At 37.5% G+C, this 18,072-nt stretch overlaps 1 protein-coding gene and 2 non-coding genes across 4 annotated transcripts in view; 2 read left to right on the top strand and 1 right to left on the bottom strand.

Moving 5' to 3' along the window:
- Nucleotides 1-18,072, top strand: part of Vps53 (VPS53 subunit of GARP complex) — a 146,538-nt gene that overhangs the window by 32,566 nt on the left and 95,900 nt on the right. For both annotated transcript variants that reach the window (XM_015501034.2, XM_048793292.1), the window contains exons 5-7: nt 819-905; nt 4,769-4,884; nt 6,426-6,545. In XM_015501034.2, coding sequence (XP_015356520.1) covers nt 819-905; nt 4,769-4,884; nt 6,426-6,545 — 323 coding nt within the window. The remainder of the gene's footprint in view (nt 1-818; nt 906-4,768; nt 4,885-6,425; nt 6,546-18,072) is intronic.
- LOC125613760 lies at nt 9,978-10,112 on the bottom strand. Its single transcript, XR_007344331.1, has one exon. It is a non-coding gene; the product is annotated as a small nucleolar RNA SNORA42/SNORA80 family (small nucleolar RNA).
- On the top strand, nt 17,837-17,943 carry LOC125613746. The gene has a single exon (XR_007344315.1). It is a non-coding gene; the product is annotated as a U6 spliceosomal RNA (small nuclear RNA).

The raw sequence follows: 18,072 nt of genomic DNA, 5'->3' as shown, positions 1-18,072 counted from the left end.
GAGCGAAGAAGTGAATGAAATGCTGCCTGGTGTGGCTGGCATTCCAGCTGCCAAGGAACTTAGAGCAGTGTTTCAGCTGTAGGTCACCCTCAGTAAAGGGACAGTGCAGTGCATGTGTTCTACAAGTATGTAGCACTAACACCCTCCCAACTCCCTCCTGTTGCTGTCCTTACTCACAAAAGATACTATGGGTTGTCTTAGTTTTAATGTGTAGCATCCATATTTATAGGTTTTTATTTCCATAGACACATTTGGTTCACCATTCAAGTGTACCTTTATAATTTCATTTCATTGGTATTTTAAGTGCAACACTATAGTTGTCTTCAAGTTTTGCTACAATACTGGAACCCCCATACACAGTTCTGATTTTTTTTTTTTAAGACACAGTCTCCTGGACTTTCCAAATCCAGAGCTCTCCCTATCCCTAACTTAGAGCCACCTGTATCTCTTTACAGGTTTTGAAGGTTATTGTGCGTGTACGCGCACGCATACACACACACACACACACACACACAGATGTGCATGTCCTGTTTATTTGTTGTCATCAATAGCATGTAATCACCAAAATAGAGCAAAATGGCTTAGTTTTTAAATTAAAACTTTATGATGAAGATTGGTAAGAGTCCCAAGCATTTGCCTATATCTAAATTCTAGACTCTTATTTCACTACTATTTTGGTACAGTAAAATTGTCAGCATGTGTACAGTGAATCAAGATAGCTTTATGGTAATTTTCTTTTGAGGCTGGAATTGATTATGATGTAGTGATTGGTGCTGTCTTGCATTGCTTCTTGTTTTTCATTTATTTCTCTCATCTAGGCACTTGAAGAGGCCCAGAAAGCTATTCAACAACTCTTCGGCAAAATCAAAGATATCAAAGACAAAGCAGAAAAATCAGAACAAATGGTGAGTTTAGGTTTCCTCCTAGCTTTTTTTGCATCCGCAGAGGAAGTTAGTTTCTCTCTCAGTCATGGTAATTAATGAACTTTTTCCCCCACTTCCTGCCAGCCACAGTCATCCACATCTCTCAGGCAAGTCCCTGTGAGTGCATTACGGACAGACTCAAGGGGAGCTGCTAGACAATGGTGACTCACTGTCCCTCCTGCACTACATTTTCATTCCCATATTTAAATAGGAAAAGTTTTCTTCTTTTCCCCAAAATAGTTTCCTAGTCATTTTGGATGCTTTTTCTCTAGCATTTGTTTATCACATATTTCTCAATCAAGATACATGATGATATGTAACTTGGTAGCACACTAAAACTGGTCCTGGATCTGGGAGATGGGGTGCACCCTGCTCAGTTTACATACATATAGTTTTAATTAAGTTCTTTTTTTTTTTTTTCCAGAATGAACTTTTTTTTATTATGGCAAACAGAGTATCATGTTTAGAAACTTTGATAGACAGAAAATAGTTGAGTCATATATATTCCTTTGCTATTTTCACATCTAATTTTACTTAAAGTGCTAACATTACACATAAAAACCCAATAATTTTAATAAGAAATTGTTCAGTTTTACTTGCAACTTTGAGAGCCAAAATTCTAATACATATTGGAATCTAAAAGCTATTAGGAAATAGCAATAATAGAGACTACATATTTTAAATATTGGACAAATGAAGAGAGCATATATTGAGATATAAATCGGAAAATATTTTCTAAAAGATTCTTAAATATACAGAATTAGTAATGTATGTTCTTTCAATATTCAAGCATTAAAAATGAATTTACCAAAAAAATCAACTTATATACAATTTAAAAAAACCCTACCAATGAAAAAAAAAGAGAGGCACTACTTTTATCCACAAAAGGCATCCAGATGTTTTAACAGTTTAAAAATAAAAAGGGTCCAAAACAATTGACTCCTTAGAAATTAATTAAGTTCTTGTTCCTCAAATTTGTGGTTTCTTGGGATGTACTCAGATGGCCACTCTGCTGACCAAAGATCAGCAGTCACCACTGTTATTCCATGGAGACACTGAGATGCAATCTCCTGGATTGAAATTTTAAGTAATATGATGCATCTGGATTTCAGTTTCTTCAACCATAAAATAAGAATGACAGCATCTATGTCAACAGGGTTATTGTGAGAATTAAATATATGAAGAGAACTGAATAGAGTACTAGGGATTTGGATTTATGGTCCTTTCCAAAGAGTGAACTACACCTACCAGGGGCTGTTGAAGTGTGATTATTAGGTGACACGTCAAATGCAACTTTTGCTAGAGTTTATTGTACTCATTTTTTGCTCATAAGTCATCTTCTGTTTCTAATTTGCTATTCTGGACTATGCTTCCTCTTCCAGATGGGGCATGCAATGACCTGTCATTCAAGTAAGCTGTGTCTGGCATTATTAGATGTCTTATTTGCTTCCCTGGACAGTGCTTTGCTAAGGGAAAGAGGAGGAAGGAATGAGGAGAGAACTGGTATTTGTTGAGTTCTTTTAATGTGCCAAGCATGGTGCCACTTCCTTTTTTTTGGCACTAGGGGCTGAACCAAGGGGCACTAGACCACTGAGCCACATCCCCTGCCCTTTTTTGTATTTTATTTAGAGACAGGGTCCCGTTGAGTTGCTTAGCATCTCGCTTTTTGCTGAGGCTGGCTTTCAATTCGAGATCCTTCTGCCTCAGCCTCCTGAGCTACTGGAATTACAAGCAGGTGCCACTATACCTAGGGTGCCACTTCCTTTTTTTTTTTCCCAAGAACAAATGAGGTTTATTCCAGAAAAGCAAGGTCAGTGTGACATTCAAAACCCAATATTAACCATGTGAACAAAACAAACAAAATCAGGTTCCACTTATGCTATCCTCCCCTATATTATGTCCACAAATTGACTTCCCACATATCCAGAGCAATGAGACTCATTTCATTTACTTCTTTTCTCTCATTCACACTCCTTCATTGCCGAATCAGGGTCTAAAAACTATTGTTCAGTAGTTATCCCATTTATCTATTTTTACTTTAGTTGCCTGTACTTTTGGGTCCATATCCAAAAAATAATTGACCACACTGATATCATAGAGGATTTCCTCTTATTTTCCTCCATCTATTTTACAGTTTGGATCTTATATTTAAGTCTTGATTTCACTTTGAGTTAGTTTCTATGAATGGTGTAAGACACAAGGTCTTATTTTATTCATCTGTGTGTGAATAACCAGTTATCCCATTGCAGAAATTGTCTTTTCCCATTGTGTCTTCCTGGAATCTTTGTCAAAAATCAATTGATTTGTAATGTGTGGACTTATTTCTGGACCCAATGCCACTTCTTTTTTACATGCAATCTAACTTATCCCTCCTGATGATCTTATGGACTAGGTTTCATTATCATTATTATTTTGACGATTATCATTTTATAGATTAGAAAACCTAGACTTGGTAAGGCTAAGAAGCTTGGCCTGTGACACAGAATTGAAAAGTGGTAGAGCTGGAATTTAGCCCTAGACTGCCTAACTCTAAAATCTAGCATATCATGTTTGGATGCCCATGGACAACAAACAGGGTAAACTAACCATGAGTAATCAGTTCTGCAGAATCGGCTCATGTAAGTTTGACCTGAGCACCCCTTGCTCTACCAATGAGGCTTGTGTTTAGGGAAAAGCAAGTAGCTCAGTTTGTTTAAAGCAGCACAGGACATGTAATGGGAGTAAAGGAGATCCTGGGAATGCAGAAACTGGCCTGCTCTGGTGAGTGCAGTGAGAAAGTAAGGGATAGATTCTTGAGATTAGGCAGAGGAAGAATAGTCAGGATTTAATGGTTGATGAATAGTGCAGAGAATGAGAAGGGACACTAATGACTATGACTTTAAACATAGCAGTTAAAGTCCCTAATGATGTTAGGATTGAAGCTAAAACCATCTACAACTAAAAAAATTTTAAAAAAAAGAATGTTTCTCAGTTATCATGGCCTTGGTTTAGTCAAAGAGTTCATTTAGGTGTCAGTAAAATTGGAGGACTTCTCCACCTTCTCTGTTGAATCCACTTTTCCCAGTGACTGAAGTACACCTGTTTTCCCAGATAGAGTCTCTTTCTCTCAGGCCTGCTGGAGCAGCACTCTCAGAATTTTATTCCCCAGATTGCCTTCTTGCTCCCTAAAGTCCCTCTTCTCTTACAATGCTCCATGTTAAGCTCATGTTACAGGAGTTAAATTTGAGATTTGAAAGCCTTTTTTATTTTGCTGCAGACTAATCAATAAACCCTAATTCCATTAGTAAAGACCATCTCAGTAAAACTAGCTGCCTCACTCTCCATTTTGTGCTGAACCCAGTAGCTACAGGCAGAAGTCACACTATTTTGACCTTATTCAAGAGGAGATGTGCTGGGCTGGGATTGTGGCTCAGCGGTAGAATGCTTGCCTCACATGTGTGAGACCCTAGGTTCGATCCTCAGCACCACATAAAAATAAAAATAAAGTTATTGTGTCCATCTATAACTAAAAACAAAAAGGAGATGTGCTGAACTTGGCTCCTGCACCCTATAAGCTCTTTGGGTCATTTTGTTGAGGGTGACAAATAAAATTAACTTATTTTTCACCATTGAGGGTTTTGTAACCCTGTTATATAAAGTCTGAAGAAATGCCAAATTAAATTTAAAGGGGCAGATTAGAAATTATTTTGATTTTGAATTGTGAGGATATTTGTGATTTCTCCAGGGCTATCTGAAGGTTTTTTTCCTTGCTTCATGTGCATTATTTTCTTGAGGAGTTGCTCACAGAAGTGTTAACAACTTTCTTAACATTTCTCTTTTCTCTTCTGTTGTTTTTCAATATTTAGGTCAAAGAAATCACCCGTGATATCAAGCAGTTAGATCATGCCAAACGCCACCTGACCACCTCAATCACGACGCTAAACCACCTGCACATGTTGGCAGGTGGTGTGGATTCCCTTGAGTAAGCAATGTAGACTTCTCTTTGGGGCCCACAAGATTCAATCTGAGGGGGATCCAGAAAGTACGTGAGAATGATTCCAAGAATGGGATTCACACGTGAGCTATACCATTATGGCAGACAGGGTGATTCAGGTCCAGAATCACTCCCAGCAGCCTCTATTTTGGAAAGTTTTCCTGCTGGTATTGGACTGAGTTGCACAGTTTGTCACCTTCACCTATGGAAACAGATCTTTGATGTATCATCAACCCACCTTGTTTTTTTTTGTTTTTTTTTTTCTTTTTAAGATTGGGTGTTATTGTGTTGCCCAGGTTGGTCTTAAACTCGTGATCTTCCTGCTTCAGCCTCCCACTTTGTTTTTCCAAAGACGGAAGCTTCCTGTTTGGCTGATAGAGGGAATGAGACATGAGTACCTTAAAAATAGGTTTGAAAGTAGGAGCTGGTTATTTACTGCAAAGGATCCATCCAAATCCTCCTTCTCTAGCATTTCAGTTTACCTCTACAGTCTGTGTCAGGCTGAGAATTTCCTCTGATCCAGCCTCAGTGTAATTTCTTAAAGGACAGAGAAAGCCTCTTCACAGAAATGTTGATACAGTATCCAAAATCTTGGGATGATGGGAATAAAGGAATGCTTAGAAGGAAAGAAGAGAGAGCAGACTCCTTTGGAGCACTCCTGGGTGTAGCCTGGACATCAAGGAATCCCTAGTCTTTTCTCGTGCAAGGAGTGATCAGCCAGAGAACAAGTCAGCAGGACTGGAAGAACAGTTTGCGATATTCTTTCCCTCAAGTGTCCAGTGGTAGCAACATAACACCTTGGCTTGAACTTGAGCCTGCCTTTTCAAATGCCTCTGAAGGAAAATAATATATTATACACTTAGTGTAAAAGAACAACCCTGATGAAAAATTTAGATCTAATAGTTGTACTTCCTTGTGTGTAACTGTTGATTTTATCTGCATCTTTTATTTAAGCTTCATTAACCTTACAGTAGGGAAAGTGGACATCTCTGACACAGAGTTGCTTATATTGGCTTAAAACCTACAGATTTAACCTGTAAATGTATATAGATGTGTATCCTGAAAGATAGTGTGGTTTGTCCATATGCTACAATCCTCAGATAGTAACATCTCTATCTGTTAAAACCCTGCTAATCCCATAATGCCCAATGCAAATCCAGATTCAAGTTGACAAGATTCTCCTCCCACCACCCAGTGAGAATCCATCTACTCACACATTTTTGTACCATTTGTAGCACATGACTTGTATTTCTATTTAATCTAGCAATTATTTTCATGTGTACTTGACTTTCTCCCTTATTGAATGGTGTCACCTTGAGGATTTGGGCCACATCTTTTTTTATTTTTTATTTTTCAAAATCACCCAGAACACAGCACCATACACATCCAGCATTTGGTAAATGTTTATTAAATTGAGTTGATGTATATTTTAGAGCTAGAGCAATTTTGTCTATGTCTATATCTCATGTCCTTAATGGGTTTTTTTGTTGTTGTTTTTAAAGAACTTTCAACTTCTAATTTCCTTGCAGAGCCATGACCAGGCGCAGACAGTATGGAGAAGTTGCTAATCTTCTTCAGGGTGTAATGAATGTTCTGGAACACTTCCACAAGTATATGGGGATTCCACAGATCCGGCAGCTTTCTGAAAGGTAAAATGTCACTGAAGAAAAGGTCATCATTTGAGAAAAGATGGCATAGGAAGTGCTTAAGCGCTGAGCTCTACATGCTCATGGTTGAATCTTATTGTATGAAGCAACCTCAGTTGTTATCTAAATCTGTATGATGTTGGGATCCCCCTATAATGCCACTTATAATGTCTTCTGAGCTACCTGTGTCAGATAGCTACTGTTGTATATATGCAAAATTCTTAGTGTCCACATTTGTGAAGGAAACTGTCCCAGTTATTTTCTTGTCATAAATAATCACAAAATCACAAAACTTGTTGTCTTGAAACAATTATTTTGTCCATGAAACTTGGCCTGGCTCAGTGAGAACTCTGTGCTCCATGCAGTGTCGGCTGAGGCAGCATGAGAGGGAATTGGAAGAACCAAGTTCATGGCTGATACATTGATGCTCATTGTCACTGGGAGCTCACTCAGGTGTGGACTGGGATCCCTGTTTTCCTCTGTGGGCTGCTTGGCCTTCCTCATTGTAAGATGGCTGGGTTCCAAGAATGAGCATCCCAAGAGAACTTGGCCTTGACAGCCACATAGCATCACTTCTGCTATAGCCACAAGGCTTTCAAGGTTCAAGAGGAAAGAACTCTTCCCTTACCTGCTCAATTGGAGAACTGTCGAAGTCACATTGGTAAAAGAGCATGTAGGCTGGGATGTATGGCTGGGCAATTTTTTTGTGTGTGTGTGTGTGCTTGGGATCAAGCCCAGGGCCTCACTCATGCCTGGTAAATGCTCTATCCCTGAGCTACATCCCCAGCCTTACTGTGACAATCTTTAGAAAATATGCCACTAGAACTTCAGATATGATAAAATTATGACTTTCTCTCTAACTTTATTCTTTCCTTCCTACCACTGTTTCCTTTTAATCTCAAATGCAGATCCAATAAGAAGAAAGATAGATGCTTATAGCAAAGAAATATGAGGCTTCTAAAGGAGGGTGAGATGTGGTTAATTCATTGCCTTTTCTATTAGAAAACACTAAGGAAGAAATAATGGTGACTGACAAATTCTAACCTTCCTTGCAGCAAAGAAGAAATGAAAGGGCAGCAACCATCATGTTCGAATCTCTTTCTTAGTAAGGCCTGACTGCAGCAGATTTTTTTCTTCTTCTTTCTTTTCCTTTTTTTTTTTTTTTTTTGTATTGGTGATTGAGCCAGGGGTGTTCTACTGTTGAGCTATATACCCAGCTATTTTTATTTTTTATATAGTCTCTCTCAGTTATGAAGCTGGTCTTGAACTTGCGATCCTCCTACCTCAGCCTCCTGAGATGCTGGGATTATAGGTGAGCATCACTGTTCGTGGCCAGACTTCTCTTTTCCTAAATTTCTTTATATTTAATTATATAAGTAATTCATGTGTACATTCTCCTTCATTTAAAAAAGTGAAAAACACAAATGAGATTTAAGTTTCCTTTAACTGTACTTCAAATCCCATTACTCTTCCTATAGAGAGTGACTGTTATGAATTTAATGCTTATCCCTCTGGAAATTTTTTTTTCTTTTTTTGACAGAGTCTCATTATGTGGTCCAGGTTGGCCTCAACTTCCTGGGCTCAAATGATCGTCCTACTTCAGTATCCTAAATTGCTGGGACTATAGGCACACGCCCTCTGCCTGGCCCTCCAGATTTTTATTTGTTCATTTACATGAATCTATACTTGCATTTTGTGGTTTTGTTTTAAGTAGATGCCTTTATACTACTTACTTTGTTCTGAAACCTGCTTTTCATTTTCAACCTAGCAACATATTTTAGGTCCCGCCCCCACATTAATATGTATAGATCTAACTCATTCTGTGCATGGAATTCCAGAGTATAACATTCCACAGATTATTTAACCATTTTCATTTCAGTAGATTTTTCCTAATTTTTAAAATATACCTCCTTTCATACATATTCAAGTATTTCTTTAGAGTAGATTGAGTCACAAGATTATATACATTTAAAATTGTGATAATTATTACTTATTCCCCCGCCTCAAAAAAAAGCTTTGTATTTTTATAGTATCACCTGTAAGGACATGACTGCCCACTTCCCTGTACTTTCAACAACATTTGATACTATCAGTTTTCATTTGTATCAATCTGATTGAAGAAAAATGTATCTAGTTGTGCTGCTTTTCATTTCCTGGGTTACCTGTGAGGCTAATGTTTTTTCCTTTTGATGACTGGTTATGTACATTTCCTTGGTGAAGTGTGTTTTAATTTTTAGAAATTCTTCTTCCTTTTTTTTTTTTTTTCTTTTATGATACTGGGGATTGAGAACCCAGGGCTTCACACATACTAAGCAATCACTCCACCCACTAAACTACATCCTCAACTCTCTTTAATTATATTTTATTTTGAGACAGGGTCTTGCTAAGATCCCCAAGTTGCCCTAGGACTTGTGATCCTCTTGCTTCAGCCTCCTAAATAGCTATGATTGAAGGCTTTTGCACCACCATACTTGGTTGCTTAATAGGAATTAATTATGTATTGTGGATAGTGTCCCATGATATCTAGGTAGATCATGCCTATAAAACCATTTGAGTGTATTACATATTTTAGATGCAGATCTTTGTTCTTTTAATTTCTTCTATGATAATTAGATAGTTTACTTTTTTAATTTTTAAAATTGTGGTAAATATATATAACAAAATTTATCATTTTAACTATTTTTGAGAGTATAATGCAGTGACATTAAATACACTTAAATTATTATCTAAGTATCGTCACTATGCATTTGTAGAACTTTTTCATCATTCCAAACAGACTGTGTACCCATTAAATATTAACTTCCATTTCTTCCTCTCTCTCCTCTGATTCTGTGAATTTGCCTGTTCTTGCTATCTTATATAAGTGGACTCAAACAAGATTTGTCCTTTTGTGTCCAGCTTGTTTCACTTAACATGACATTTTCAAGATTAATCCTAGTTCTAGCATGCATTAATTCTCTTCCTTCTTAAAGTTGATATTCCATTGTGTTTGTATACCAGATTTTGTTTATCCATTCACCTGTTGATGGACATTTGGGTTGTTTATGTTTTTTAGCTATTGTATTTTTGGTATTTATCATTACCTGCTAAAATGTGAAGTCAATCTGATTCTTAAGCCTTTATAAGATGATCTGTTTTTGTTGGTTTTTCTTTTGCTTTGGTTGCGTTTCAGATTTAGGGCTAGGAGGATTGGGGAATTTTTTTAATATTTATTTTTTAGTTTTAGTTGGATACAATACCTTTATTTTATTTATTTTTATGTGGTGCTAAGGATCAAACCCCACGTGCTAGGCGAGTGCTCTATTGCTGAACCACAATCCCAGCCCAAGATTAGTGAATTTTATTAGGATACAGTCCTTTTTTATTTGTATTGCACTGTACTTTTTATATCTTTAATCTAAAGACTTATATGTTTCTTTTTAATTTTTTTTTTCCTACTGGGCAACCCACTTCAGTGCCAGCAGCCTACAGGCAGAGGCCAGACAGTGATTCAGGGCCACAGTTTGCTCCGGCATGGGACACTATGAGAGGCTCAGGAGAACAGGAGTTTCTTAAGTTCTAAGAAATTGTTCTCTTTTATTCTTTTCTTTGAGTAGTCTTTATGATTTGTTTTCTCTATTCTCTCCTTGTAGAATTCCTATTACATGAATGTTGGAACTTCTAAATTTGCCATATTATTTTTACGTGTGTGTGTGTGTGTGTGTGTGTGTGTATAGTATAGTGTATATATACTACTTTTCCATCTTTTTGCCCTTTGGGACTGCTTTTTAAAAGAATTTCAGTGTTCTGTTTTAATTTATTCTTTACTTTTGTCTATCCTGCTATTTGGCTAAGCTATTGACTTTTTTATTTAATAATCAAGCTTTTTAATTTCTAGGAAATCTAGCTGTTTTTTCCCCCCATGGATGATAGCCTCTTAAATCTCTCAGAGAATATAAATTACACGTATCTGAAAGGTCTGAATTGCCTGATTTGCATGGTAACTCTCTTTCTTGGTGTTAGCATTCTTCAAATATGTGGTGATTCTGGGGCTGGGGATGTGGCTCAAGCGGTAGCACGCTCGCCTGGCATGCGTGCGGCCCGGGTTCGATCCTCAGCACCACATACAAACAAAGATGTTGTGTCCGCCGAAAACTGAAAAATAAATATTAAAAAAAAAATTCTCAAATATGTGGTGATTCTTAGCTGAAAGCTCATTTTTTATTTTTGACATTCTCTGTTAGTCTGATCAGGAATGTTGTTTTACTGCCACCTAATAGTGGAGGAGAGGTGGGGTGTGCTGCTCGGTTCAGTTGTACAACAGATGGCTCTTGTAAGGTGAGGTGCAGGAGCTGCCAGGTGGTTGTGCCAGGGGCTGATCTTCTGCTCTTGGAGGCTCCCTGTTCTTGGATGTTATCAGCAACTCTGGCTACTGCTGAGGTTCTCAGACCCAAGGGCCCACACCCAGTGCCTGACTATGCATTCCGGATGAGGATGCAGACGTGGACACTGGCTTAAATGTTTCTATTGCAAGAGTCCAGTGTATCCTGCTGGAGTTTGCCTCAGGATCCCCTGCTGCTCCTGGTATCCACCACCTTCCTGTCTTTCATTTTTAAGAAGCATTGTTAGGCATTAATGTTTGTCTTTAATCTTGTCCCACCAGGAAGTCTTCAGAGTGTCTAGTTTACCACTTCTTCTCTTGCTTGGTTCTGGATTTTTATTCAGATATTTTCAAATTTCTAAGGATTTGAGGCAGGAAAGGGAGGTTACAACATGTGCTCAGTGTGCCATCTCATAGTGGAAATGCCAAGAAGTTACTAAGGAATGTCGGAATAGAGCTTGGCAGAATACTAGGGAAATCACCACCCTTTCCCTCATCCTTCCTAACCCCTTCACACATAGAGCTGGCTGATTGCCTTATCAGACTAGAAATGTGAAGCAGCCAAGAAAGCCCATGAACAGAACTGTATGAGCTGCAAGAGAGAAGGAAGCTCTGATGGAGAAGGCAGTCTTGCTCAGTAGGTGGTGAGGATCATCATCTCTCATGATGATCTACAGTTGATACTTTTTCCCCATTCATTCATTTTTTTCCTTCATCTATCTTCCAGACCTTTACTATCTAACTTGTATATTCTAGGTCCTGTGCTGAGGTAATAAAGGCACCAAGATAAAAAATACAAACTCTCTGCCCTCAAAGAGTTCACCATTTTTGTATGGAGAAGAAGAAAGACACTAATAGAAAATTCTAGTATAGCACAGATGCAACAAAACTAGTATGTGCTGTAGAAAGTATATACGATCTTAGGAGAGGAATTGATAGAGTGAAGCAGGGAGTGAGGGTGGGTTTCACAGAAGAGTTCAATTTTAATATGAATCTTAAAAGGAGGATCTTACCACCAAGATAAGAAGTGGTAGGGGAGGGGGAGGACATCATATCATGGTACTTCTGCTGCATAGGTAGATATGGTCACAGTTTATATGTCTTTCTAAAGACTTTATTTTGTGTTTTTTATAGTAAAAACTTTTTTAAGCAGAAAGGGACATGGTCTCATTTATGTTTTATAAAGTCTGATGGATTATATATACAAGAGGTAGAGATGAGGAGAATGGCATAGCCTGGAAAAGATAAGAACCTTGGAAGAAGGTGTGTTTAGGAGTGAGCTGCCAGTTGGTTGTATGGAAGGAATATGACACATCATTGATATCAGGAATATGACAGAACCGACATGTATAGCAGCATAGATATTCGATAAGGTTGTCAAGACCATTCAATGAAGAAAAAGCAGTGTTTTCAATAGTGCAGGGGAAGCTGGATATCAACGTACCAGAGATTAAAGTTGGATCATAAGCTGGCACCATATATAAAAATTCATTCAAAATATATCTATGACTTAAATGTAAGACATGAAATTATAAAATTCTCAGAACAAAATATAGAGCAAATCTTCACAATATTGGATTTGGTAATGATTTCTTAGATAATGACACAAAAGACATAGGCAGCAAAAGAAAAAGTAAATAAAATGGATTTCATGAAAAATTTTAAAATGTGTCCATCTAAAGCACTATCAAAAGAGTGAAAAAAGCAACCCACAGAACAGGAGAAAGTATTTACCAATCCTATTATCAGACAGAGCTCTAGAATATATACAAAACTCTTAAAACTCAACAACACAAAAACAGCCTGATTAAAAAATAAGTAAAAGACTAGAATAGACATGTCTCTAAAGAAGATATACAAATGGCCAAAAGCACATGAGATAATTAGTTCAGAATCTGTAATCATTAGAGAAATCCAATAAAATCTCACAATAGTGAGATACCACCTAATGCCCATTAGAAGGCTGCTGTTAAAAAAAAAATCCCAGGGCTGGGGTTGTGGCTCAGCAGTAGAACATTTGCCTAGCACGTGTAGGCACTGGGCACTGGGTTCAATCCTCAGCACCACATGAAAATAAATAAGTAAAATAAAGGTATTGTGTTCAACCACAACTAAATAAAAAAAAAAAAAAAACAGTTGGGTGTGGTGACACACACCTCTAATTCCAGGAGCTTGGGATGTTGAGGCAGGAGGACCAAAAGTTCAAAGCCAGCCTCAGCAACTTATCAAGGCACTTAGCAACTCACAAGACCCTGTATCTAATTTTTATATATATATATAAAATATATATAGGCTGGGCATGTAGCTCAGTGGTTATGCACCCCTGGGTTCAATCCCCAGTATCATAAAACCCAACACAGGAAATAATGAGTGTTGGCAAGGATGTGGATGTGGAGAACTGGAAACTCTTGTGCACTGTTGGTAGGAATGTAAAATGGTATAGTAAGGCAGTTTCTTTAAAGATGCAATGATGCACATTTGTAATTCCAGCTACTCAGGAGGATGAGGCAAAAGGCTCAAAATTTTAAAAGACAGCCTGGGCAATTTAATAAGACTCTTTTTCAAAATAAAATAATAAGAAGGGCTAGGGATGTAGCTCATTGTTAGAACACTTTCCTAGCAAGGCCCTGAATTCAATCCCTCGTACTACAGGGGGAAAAAATATTAAAATTAGAATTACCATGCTATCCAGCAAATTCACTTGTGGGTATGTTCCCCAAAGAATTGAGAGCCTATCTAAAAATATCTAGGAGATATTAGTATACCCATGTACTAGAATGCCCTTGGATAAAAATGGCATGTTTACTCATAACTTAGGCACATTCTCCCCTACACAGATTGAGCATCCCTAACCAAAAACTTTGAAATCAGAAATGCTTTGAAATCTGAAACTTTTTGAATGCTAACATGACACTCAAAAAAAGTCTGTACAGATATTTCAAAACCTGAAAAACTCTGAAATCTGAAACACTTCTGGTCTCAGGGAAACAAATCAGAGTTATTCAAATTGTACTTTAAGCTGGGCATAGTGGAGCATGCCTGTAATCCCAGTGGCTCAGGAGGCTGAGGCAGGAGGATCACAAGTTCAGCAATGGCAAGGCGCTAAGCAACTTAGTGAGACCCTGTCTCTAAATAAAATATAAAATGGGGCTGGGGATGTGGCTCAGTGGTCAAGTGCCTCTGAGTTCAATCCCTGGTACAAAAAAAAAAAGGGGGGGGGGCTGGGGATATGGCTCAAGCGGTAGCGCACTCGCTTGGCATGAGTGCGGCCTGGGTTCGATCCTCAGCACCACATACAAATAAAGATGTTGTGTCCGCCAAAAACTAAAAAATAAATATTAAAAAATTCTCTCTCTCTCTCTCTCTCTCTCTCTCTCTTTCTCTCTCTCTTTAAAAAAAAATCAAACTTTCCTTTAAATCATCTCTAGATTTCTTATAATATGTAATACATTGTAAATGCTATGTAAATAGTTGTTACACTATATCTTTTAGGGAATAATGACTACAAAAGGTACTCATATTTAGTTTGGACACTTTTATTTTTATTTAATTTTGTGTGTGGTGCTGGAGACTTAACCCACAGCACCTGTGAATGTACACACTGTACCATCATTAGCCCCATCAAACACTTTTTTTTCTGCAATATTTTTGATCTGTAGTTGGTTGAATACACTGATGCAGAACCCACAGATACAGAAAACTGTGTTTGACTAAAGATTCCACACATAGGAGAGATCATGCAGTATTTTTCTTTCTGTGTCTGGCTAATTTCACTTAACATAATGCCCTCCAGATTTATCTATGTTGTTGAAAATGGTAGGATCTTCTTTTAAAAAGCTGAATAATATTTCTTTATACAGTAGAATACACCACAGTTGTGTTTTGTTATGTTTTTTGGCAGTGCTGGGGCTTGAACTCGGGGCCTCACACTTACTAGGCACTTTACCGCTGAGCCACATCCCCAGCCCCACACCACAGTTTCTTTACCCCATTCACCTAACAGTGGACACTTAGGTTGACTTTTCACTTGACTATTGTGAATAGTACTGCTGCATACATAAGAGGACAGATACCTGTAGTATGAGGTATTGCTTTTATTTTGGGGGGTTATACACACAGAAGAGGATTACTGGGTCATATGGTAGTTTTATTTTTAATTTTTTGAGGAACCTCAATTTTTATTTTCCATAGGGCTATACCAATTTGCATGTACCAAGTGTTGTCTGCCTCATACCCTGGCCTTATGTTTTGTCCTTTTGATAATAGTCATCCCATTGCCTATGAGATGATATCTCGCTGGGATTTTGATTTGTATTTCCCTGATGATTAAGTGATGTTGACCATTTTTTCACATACCTGTTGGTCTTTTGTATGTTTCCTTTGGAAAAATGTCTTTTGGGGTCCTTTCCCCAAAATTTATTTAGGTTATTTGATTTTTTGCTATTGAGTTTATAAGCTCCTTTATATTTTAACTATTAACCCTTTATAGGATATATAGTTCATATTTCATTTGCTGTGCAGAAGATTTTAAGTTGAATGTAGTTCCATTTGGCTTTTTTACATGTGCTGCCTAAGTTTTTGGTGTGTTCTTTGCTTTTTAACATTTTTCAAAGATATAGTTTTAAATTTAAAGGAACCATGTGATCACTGTTAGAATGGGGCTAGAAACATAAAATTTTTATGTTTCTAGACATTCCTTTAAAAAAAGAAAATTCAACATTCTATCAATATCTTTCAGTCCACATTCATTATCATGTAGGATTGCTGCAAACACAGGAGGGCCTATGTTTCCTTTAATTTGTTTCAATCCTCTGTTCGAAATAATTTTATGTAAATTAATAGAGTATGTGCTGTTAAGTAGCACTAAAAAGGAACACAGGATGGGCTGGGGTGTTGCTCAGTGGTGAAGTGTTTGCCTAGCATGTACAAGGCCCTGAGTTCCATCCCCAGCAACACACACACACACACACACACACACGAACGGAAGATGAGAAAGCTTCTTGTTTTCAGTGCTCAACTAAAATTGGAGGAAAGTCCAGACTTCTTATTTTTAGCATTATTTCTGGTGAATTTTCCTCCCTTATGTTTACATAGTGATCATAGAACCATCTGGAAATGATAGAAATAGCTGTTTGTTCGGAGGGAGGGGTGACAGCAGGAGAGTTACGCCCTATGCATTGCTTCAGTTTCTCTAATCTAATATCTTGCTGTCTATAAATCATAGAAATCACATAAAGAATGTGTTCTAAAGTCTTTGCCTGTAGGTTTGAAATATGAAGTTCATGGGCTTTGATTTGCTATTTGTTCCAACTACCCTTCTGGCAAATGCTTAAATATTTAATGTAGCATTGAAGGAAAGATTTTTTTGTCTTTAATATCTTTACATTTCAAATCTTCCTGGCTTAAGCATATCCATGAAAGCAAATGTTTCTAGTCAGTATTCTCCCCCCACCCCCCAAAAAATGGAAGATTCTTGCATTCTCTTCAAAACCTTGAAACCAAACTAAAATGTATTTTTCAGAGCTATTTCTAACCTCCTACATGTGAGAGAAGTTTGGCAGGTTGGGAGGTCACATGGTATAGGAAAAAAAGAACTAAACCAGGGAATGAACAGGCCTTACTGTTTGACAAGTTCTTTCTGGGCCTCTTTCTCAGTTTCAAACCATGTGGATTGCCCTTGATGATCCCAAAAGTATCCCACTCAATCAGTCACTCTGTGACTTAGATTGAGATTCTGGTGTTTTTTTTTTTTAATTAAAAAAATATATATATACATATATATATATATAAATTTATTTTTATGTGGTGCTGAGGATCTAACCCAGTGCCTCAGTCATGGTAGGCAGGTGCTGTACCACTGAGCTACAACCACAGCCCCAGGATGAGATTCTTTCTAGTTCTTATTGGAAAGAGCAAATAGAATTAATCTTTCTGTTCAGCACAGCTGTATTCAGGAGGTTACTCCATTATTTTGGGAAATGTTGAGGGTATTTTCTTTGGAACTGTCACTCACAAGATAACAAGAAAGTCAAGGTTACTTCATGTACAAATGTCTAAATAATTATCATAATTTGTTATCCCTCTGCCACCACTCATTATGAAAAATTAACCAGACATTTAAGAGAGGGCACATTTGAACAATCCCCATATCACATGACATGTTGGATGCTAAAAGCCACTGGTTGATTTTCCTTTCCGGGTAGTTCAGTGAATCTTTCATTTTCTACAAGTAATCAACTTAGTGTTACCACAGCATAACAAGCTGAGCTTATTTGGATGATAGAAGGAATGTCTGTTTATCCTAGTCTCTATTAGTTATAAGCTAACTTTCCTAAGAATGACTAGGAAATCTTGGTAGTTCAACTCAGATATTTGCTCTACTGATGAGTCTCCATTGATCCATCTTTTTATAGTAAGAATTTGCTTTTCATTGTTAGAAGAGGAATGAATCTAAAGGAGTGAATACAAATAATGTGTCTGTTGACTTATTTCTAGGATCTTCCTTAGGCAATTGATTATAAAGACTACAATTCACATGTCACCATGAAAATGCTTGGGATCATTGTTTGGGTTTATAGGTACCATCAGTAATGTCTACAAGAGAATATTTGTTCTTTCATATGAGTCACTGGTAGACGCTTCAAAAACTACTGAAGCTGGGCACAGTGGCACATGCCTGTAATCGCAGCGGCTCGGGAGGTTGAGGCAAGAGGATCCTGAGTTCAAAGCCAGCCTCAGCAAAACCAAGGAGCTAAGCATCTCAGTGAGACCCTGTCTCTAAATAAAATAAAAAATAGGGCTGGGGATGTGGCTCAGTGATTGAGTGCCCCTGAGAGTTCAGTCCCCAGTATATATAAAAACAAAACAAAAACTATTGATGGTAACACTTCTAGGCAGAAACTTTTTCTTCTGCTCAGCATTAATTATATATCCAGTGTTCACTTCAGCAGCACTACATATACTAAAATCATGATACAGAGAAGATTAGCATGGCCCCTGCACAAGGACAACACACAAATTCCTGTAGCGTTACATACTAAAAAAAAGTTATAGGAATAAGAGAGGTAAATAGGGAGCCTACATCCTGGGAACAAATCTTTACTCCTCACACTTCAGATAGAGCCCTAATATCCAGAGTATACAAAGAACTCAAAAATTAGACAATAAGGA

The sequence above is a fragment of the Marmota marmota genome, unplaced genomic scaffold, assembly GCF_001458135.2.
Source record: "Marmota marmota marmota unplaced genomic scaffold, marMar, whole genome shotgun sequence".
NCBI lineage: Eukaryota > Metazoa > Chordata > Mammalia > Rodentia > Sciuridae > Marmota > Marmota marmota.
This window is presented reverse-complemented; position numbering and strand designations above follow the sequence as displayed.